The following is a 7,704-nucleotide window of genomic DNA, read 5'->3' on the forward strand; positions in this document are numbered from 1 at the left end:
CTTGGCAATGAGAATGAAGAAAATGAACACAGTGCTAGTCATCTAGGGTGAAGTCCTAGATTTCCCAGCTGCCCTTGCAGCAAGACATGCATATTTGACTAGAGCACAAAGACGAAGAATATGACGATATGACGAAGGAATGGTTGTGTGATGCAGTGTCAGCTTTGGCCCATGGAGACTTTAAGGTTCTGCTCAGCAGCTGTGGACTGCCCAACCATGGACTTACCAGGTGAGAGAATTCGACTCTTGGTTAAAATCACGATGCATAGTGGTGTCAGAGGAAGGCAGATCTATCGAAACAGTTGATCCTAACGAATCTGCATTTTAAGCCCCGCAGGTGAGCCTGATGGAGGAGTCTCCATATAATCACACTAAAATAAAACAATGCATTTAGCTTAATTTCAAAAAGCAACAAAAAAAGTCACTACAGAGGATGCTTAAGGAAAATATCTGGACAGAAGTGAATGGAAAGAAGGCAGAAGAGGAGAATGTAAGGCCATGTGTCAGCTAGAAAGACCAACAAAGATCCATAAACTAACCCCTACTGTCCATTTATTTTTATGTGGTTCATCTTTCTCAAAACAAGACTGAAGAAATTACATGTTTCTAGCTTCCTTGATTGCAAAAAGTGAGAAAAGCACTTTTGAAAATACAACTGAGTAGAATTCTAAAGCATTTTTACCTCATCTTGCAGAAATCTGCAACCCCTATCATTTATGTCTGTACTGTTCTCACCATCCAGATCTCTGCAACCAAAACACAACCTAAACTTGTTCACTTAGCCTACCCTCTCCTTTTTTTTTTATTTTTGAGAGACAGAGAGACAGTGAGAGAGAGAGAGAGAGAGAGAGAGGGAGAATCCCAAGCAAGTGCCATGCTCAGCACAGAGCCTGACATGGGACTCAATCCCAGGACCATGAGATCATGACCTGAGCCAAAATCAAGAGTTGGATGCTCAACCAACTAAGCCATGCAGGCACCCCAGCCCACTCTCTACTTCTTAATTGTTGATTAAGTGTGAAATCATCACTAGTTTCAGGATATGCTGTTCTTGAACTACAAATCTGAGGCTTCAAAGTTTTCTTCTTTGGAAGAGCACTTTATCTCTCAGTCTTTTCTAAGAAATGCCTAGAAGTATGTATTCATGATGCGTTTTTTTTCTATATTATAATTCTTTGATGTCTTGGGGCCTTGTGGACCAGCAGAGAGCCTGCCTCTCCCAGGGTTAGCTAGTTCTGAGAGACTGCAAACAACCTGCTGAAAGCACATCTTGGATAGGCAAACCAACCAATTCAGAATCCTTACCATCCCTTTTTTCAGGCATTTTTAAGGCTCCTGCAGTCTAAGTCACTATCTTCCTGCCCTAAATCACCCATGGCCAGGTACTAAACAAATAGGGAGCACCCCCATAGCCCAACACCCACTGAAATAGGTCAAACTAACCAATCCTAAGCTTGCTCTGCTTGCCTGTACTGCCTTGGCCATTCCTTCTTGCAAAAACCACAATAAAGGCTCTAGGCCATGCTTATCCCTTGCTCCTTCTGCCTCTTGACCAACCCTGGGGCTTCCCCATGTGGTCCTGCATGGGGTGGATGCTCCCTCCTCTTGGGATCTATGAGTAACAAACCATCTTTTCAATGGTGATCATCTTCTGGTGTATTGGCCTTACCATACCTGATAAAAACAACAATCTTGGGTACACTTTAAAATAGAATATGAACGAATCACTGAAATTTCCAGATCAGAAGCTTAAGAAAATCAGAAGGTCAAGAAAACAAATTCATAATGGATAAAATTTCTCCTATAATATATCTGAAAGTAATACTGCCTCTCGAAAATAACGCACGGCTTGTAGGTTTAATCAGTGAGATCACAGAGTAGACCATGCAAACATCTATAATTATTACCTTGCTTTTCCAGGTGTGCTCTACAAGCGTATATCAATAAAACAGCTTTGTTATCTTCAGAAAGTCCAGTGTGGAAAGTCTTTCAAAATGCCCTCCAAAAATGATGGAGCCGACCAAAGAGTATCTACATTGGAAGTTCAGTGTTTTATAATTAAGAAGAGTATAATAACTGGAAATTCTGGACTGATAATATAAAGAGATGGTAATTATTGCAAAGGGGTTTAACACATGAATCATGTGCACTACTATACGGATGACCAGAACATTTGCTAATTTAGACGAGTCTGTTAGACTCTCAGATGACATTCTTTGGAGTGTTTTGACACCAGTGAACCAAAAATTCACTGAACAATTAAAAGCTTATTTTCATATTTCAGCATCAGAAGACATGTCTTTGTATAGTGCCATCGATTATCTGTGTTTCCTTGGTCAAGTTATTATACTTCTCTGTATTTAGACTATGGGATCTCTAAAAGCCTATATAGTTCAACTCAAATAGTAGAATGATTAGGAAAATGGGGGAAAAGTCAAACTTTAGTACTTTTATCAATGTCCCACTCCCTCTACTACTAACCTGGGCACTTTTCAGTTTATGTGGGCGAATTGAGGCAACTGAAAATGGTAACAGATTAAAAAAAAAAAAAGGGCGGGGCGCCTGGGTGGCTTGGTCGGTTAAGCGTCCGACTTCAGCCAGGTCACGATCTCGCGGTCCGTGAGTTCGAGCCCCGCGTCGGGCTCTGGGCTGATGGCTCGGAACCTGGAGCCTGTTTCCGATTCTGTGTCTCCCTCTCTCTCTGCCCCTCCCCCATTCATGCTCTGTCTCTCTCTGTCCCAAAAATAAATAAACGTTGAAAAAAATAAAATAAAATAAAATAAAATAAAATAAAATAAAATAAAATAAAATAAAATAAAAAATTAAAAAAAAAAAAGGGCAATAGGCATATGTTAATATGTTGTTACACTGACCATTCTGCCTGGGCAATTGGGGATACAAAATCCAGACTGGAGCACCCAAAGTGTCTCAGGATTCACAAACTGAGGAAGATTTAAAGATGTAAAATGGGGGCACCTAGGTGGCTCAGTGGGTTGAGTGTCCGACTCTTGATTTCAGCTCAAGTCATGACAATCCCAGGGTCGTGGGATAGAGCCCCATATCGGGGCTCCGTGCAGCTGGGAGCCTACTTGGGATTCTCTCTCCTCCCCTCCCTCTCTTTCTCTCTCTTAAAATAAATAAATTTTTTAAAAAGAGATGTAAAATGGAACAGTAGGTTTTGTTTGTAATTCAACACAGCATTTTAGTCTGTATAAGGCTAAGGACAGGAAGACTGTACGGAAGTCAGATATAAGGAAGATTTTAAAAATCCCTTTAAGTGAGTTATTAAGTAATTGGAAAGTCATTGTAAATTCAGTGTTGAAGAGGGAGACTACAAATAACTATAGACTAATTCCTCAGAGCACTTCTTCTGCATATTTAGAAAAAAACTGAATTTTAATAATTTTTGACTAATAGATACTTTTAAGGTCAAGAAAGCACTGGAGATAATATTTAAGATTCTTGCTCATGAGGGTTAAAGGAGAGTTATGAAAGACAAGAAGAGGCCACGAGGTACAGTGATCAGTGACTGCCACTGTGGAAAATGGGATAAGAAAAGCAGGATCAACATTCTAATTTAGGCTGGGGATCAAAAAAAAAAAAAAATAAAAAGTGAATCTAAGTATAGTTTATGTAATTGATAATGTCTTCCAACCATGCATTTTATATTTTGGTAAATACTATTTACATGAACTTCAGAGTAGAATGTTCCTGATTGGTTGGTTGGTCCAAAGTTTTTTTTACAGAAGATTTTTACTCAGATTTTTATACAGAAATACTAATCCTAAAAAGTGAAGCGTGGCAGAAGAGACCAGGCCCCCAGAAAATGCCACTTTGGCATAAGGATTAATTTGAACTAAAGGGAGTTTAAAAAGAGCAGGTGCCCGAAAGGTACTCTAATCTCTCTTTTTTCTTCCTGAAGGCAGACGAGAAAACCCCCATAGGAGAGATGTCCTCTCTCTACCAGGAGGAAAGAAACATTCCTATCACCACGGACAGGAATTGAAGCTGGGAGAATTCTCTATAAACAGACCATACAAAATAACTCTTATTTTCCGTTAGCCTCCCCATATATTTTAGATATTTTCCCACAATTCCCTCCCTTTGTTCAACCTGGTATAAAAGCACTTAGGTTTTGTCACTTCTTTGGGTATTCATTTTCTTATGAGGACTCCTGTGTCAGGTAAAACTTAGGTGACATAAATTTCTGCTGTTAATCTGTCTCGGATTGATTTCTTTTTCTTTTTTTTTTCTTTTTTTAATTTTCAGGCTCTGCTGAAAACTCTAAGAAGGCAGAGATAAAGTTTTGCCTCCCCTACAAAAGCAATCACTTCAGTGAATACGGGAAGACTAAATTATATTAGTTCTAAATGGACAAACTTGTTTTTACTTTCTTTTTTTTTTTAATTTTTTTTAGTTATTTTGAGGGGGAGCAAGGGGAGGGGCAGGGAGAGGGAGAGAGAGAATCCCAAGCAGGCTCCACAGAGCCCCAGGTAGGGCCTGAACTCACAAACCATGAGATCATGACCTGAACGAAACCAAGAGTTTGATGCTTAACTGACTGAGCCACCCAAGCGCCCCAAGAGACCACTATTTAAAACATTGCTGGCCTATAATAAATGGGTTCATTTATGTAACAACAAACAAAAAGAAGATCAGAGACATCTCTTGCTACCTCTTAATTTAGTAGTATTTATTAAACTTTTTGAAAAGCTTACTGAAGACTTCAGTGTCTTAGTATATATTTCAGTCCTGTGTTAAGAGCCATCTTCAAACAGGTATGGGGTAAGAGACGGTTGCCCAACACAAAAATTATATTGAGGTGCATCGGTATTTTGTAGCTACATTCATTTGATACAATAAGAAAGCATTTGGAAGGCCTGTACCCAAGAATCACTGTAGTTCCTAATCTGAAGAGTTTAGCTTAAACTGCCCGGCCACATTTATGGAAAACATTTGGCCAACTCCTCCCTGTTACCCCTGCCAAAGTTTCCAAGCATAGAGACCCAACAAAATTCCTTGACCATCTTTCTCATCTCTAACACAACAGTAAAAAACTAGTCACAGGGCCACACCTTAAGTTAGTCATATCAACTGGCCAGCCCTACCTACTGTTTTGCAATCAAGGAGTATTTCTAAACTTTCACAATTAAAGATCATTCAATGTTGTAACTACATAAGGCAAATATGTTTAGCCATGGGGAACTTTTTGGAGTGGCCTTCAGTTTGCTTCATTACATCATGACCACTTAACTCAAATGGTATGAGCTAGGATTCACTAAGAGGTCAAATATTCAAAGCAAACATAGTTAATGATGTAGCTCCCTAAGCCCCAAGTGAAAGCCAAATTATATCTGTGTTAACTTCCTTATATATTAAGACTCCATCTCTGGAAATCTTATTTATAAGGTGAGACTAGTAATTTTCAACTACCTCATTAATTTACCCCTAATCTTTTTAACAGCTCGTGTGTACTTGCTGAGTGGTACTAAACATCCAGGAATCCCTTTTAGAGATCTTAAAATTCTGCTTTCTGTCCCGGCACAGCTCAACCTTTGCATTTAGGGAAAAGTGCAAGCACATTCCATCTAGGCCAATGTGTACCAGAGTCTGACAAGACTGATTATGTCTCTTTCCTGGCTGCATAGGTCTGTTACAGCTGGACAAAAAAATAAGAGGTGATACCCAGGGAGAAAATTACTCATGACTTTGCTTTCCCAAGCCTCCAAATACCAGCATTTTTGCTGGAAGCTTAAAAACACAAATGTGCCAATAAAATCTTTTATTTACCTGCAGTGAAATCCAATCATAATAGTTAAATATGATATTATTTAACAAGAAGAATAAGGCAAAGTCAACAACCCTCCTAGGTGAGGGGTGTAAAATCTTCACGGAAATCTGTAGCAACAATGAAGATTGACTATGGTAAGGCAACCTTTAGAATTTATGACTTTGTCAAGAAGGAATACTACTATTCGTAAGTGTCTGTGAAACAGCAGGAAGTATTTCAAAAGAAGCCTGACTTCAAAAGATGACTTTTCAAACGAACTTTTGGTTTTCTGTAACCAAAAGGGAAAAAAGAAAAAAAAAAAAAAAAAAGCTGAGCCCAGGGCAGATTATCCTCCTTTCTGTGAGGGACTGACATACATAAACTTATTTGCATATCTGAGGCAGAAAAGTCTGTTCTTGAATAAATGAGTATTTAGGTTAATATACATAGGTTAATTCTTCAATACTTTTTCATATGTAATAAGCTGTTGGTGAAAAAAACACTGCCTAGCAGACAGACCTGTGTCCCCCCCACTCATTTGCCAGCTGGGTGACCATACCTGCCACAGTTGATGCATCTGTAGCGTGAAGGATGGTCTCTCGCTCTGAACACTCTCCCATCCAGATTCTCTATTGCCGACTGAGCTTCTTACCAGCAATGATTGAACAGGGTAACTTTTGCTATCACTTCCATATTTAAACTTTCCAAAAGTCACCATCTTTTTAAATGCCCACACTCCACCCACCCCACCAGACAGAGCTCAAATTTTCATAAATTAGAGCAAGGAGAATATGCACCCCCTTCAAAGAGGGGCATTATGCTCCCAAATTGTCAACTGAAAGCAAATGCCAGGGAAACAATCTATTGTGGTGTGGAGTGGGGCAGGGCCAGGAGTGGGGTTAGGCCTTGGCTTAAGGAGGGAGGCAGGATTCAAGAGTAGCTTTCCCAAATCTTCCCCAGGGTGCAGGGGTTGTTAAGGACTCACCTAGGAGATCACCCTACCTGAAGAATAGAATTTCACTCAGAAAGAAGGGTCCAAGGTGGGTGATGAAAAACATTCTGAAAAGGCACCTGGTTGCTAGCCTTGGTTGTGTCACTATCTAGGAGGGTCACTTGGGGGCAATCATTCAACTTCTGTGCTCCTCTGTGAAATGTTAAAGCTGGTTGAGAGGAGCTGGCCCCTGCCCCCCTCCCCCACTCCTCCCACTCTTCCTCGTGTATTATAACTTGTCATCATTCAGAGTTAAAACTCCAGGAAAAGCCCCCATGGCTGTTTCACCTCTGGTCAGGGGAGGGAGGGAAAGAGAGAGAGCACGTTGGAGTGGAGAGGGCCACCTTTCCATCTCTTAAAAATGAGATGCTTTCTGCAGACTTAGTAGAGGCATCTAACCAGGGTTATTTACGCATTTCTCGATCTTGTCCTGCTTTTAAACCCTTCAACTACTACTGCCCCTTACCGTTGTCGTGATCCCACTGGGGTCCACCCAGCCACGTCCCTTTCCGTGTGGCAACCTGAGTTAGCCGCCGGCTCTCGACGGAGGCCGCAGCCCGCCACTTACCGGCGATGTCCCATAGCTGCAGGCGCACCAGCGTCCGGCTGTCCCAGTTGAGGACCTTGAGGGCGAAGTCCACCCCGATGGTGGCCCGGTAGTGCTGGGAGAAGAGCTGGTGGACGTAGCGCTTGATGATGCTAGTCTTGCCCACGCCGAGCTCGCCGATGACCAGCACCTTGAAGAGGTGCTCGCGGGTCTCGGGCGCGGCGGCCGCCGCCGTCCCCAGGACCGGGTCCCCGGCTGCCCCGCCCTCCATGAGCGCCCCCGGCCCCGCTCCAGCCGGCCGGCTGCCCCCCGCGAGCTCGGGCTCCGCGCCGGGGTCGCCGCCCTGCGACGTCTCCCCCCAGCGCCAGCGGAGCCCCCCATTCAGGCAAGGAGAGA

The 7,704-nt window shown here is 42.1% G+C and overlaps 1 protein-coding gene across 1 annotated transcript in view; it reads right to left on the minus strand.

The window, feature by feature from the left end:
- The window catches only part of RAB32 (RAB32, member RAS oncogene family), a 21,024-nt gene that overhangs the window by 12,694 nt on the left and 626 nt on the right, over positions 1–7,704 (minus strand). The window contains exon 2 of the mRNA XM_040448931.1: positions 7,330–7,651. Within this exon, the coding sequence (XP_040304865.1) occupies positions 7,330–7,579 (250 nt within the window). The 5' untranslated portion in view covers positions 7,580–7,651. The remainder of the gene's footprint in view (positions 1–7,329; positions 7,652–7,704) is intronic.

The sequence above is a fragment of the Herpailurus yagouaroundi genome, unplaced genomic scaffold (assembly GCF_014898765.1).
Source record: "Herpailurus yagouaroundi ecotype Mexico unplaced genomic scaffold, PumYag 198, whole genome shotgun sequence".
NCBI classification, from domain to species: domain Eukaryota; kingdom Metazoa; phylum Chordata; class Mammalia; order Carnivora; family Felidae; genus Herpailurus; species Herpailurus yagouaroundi.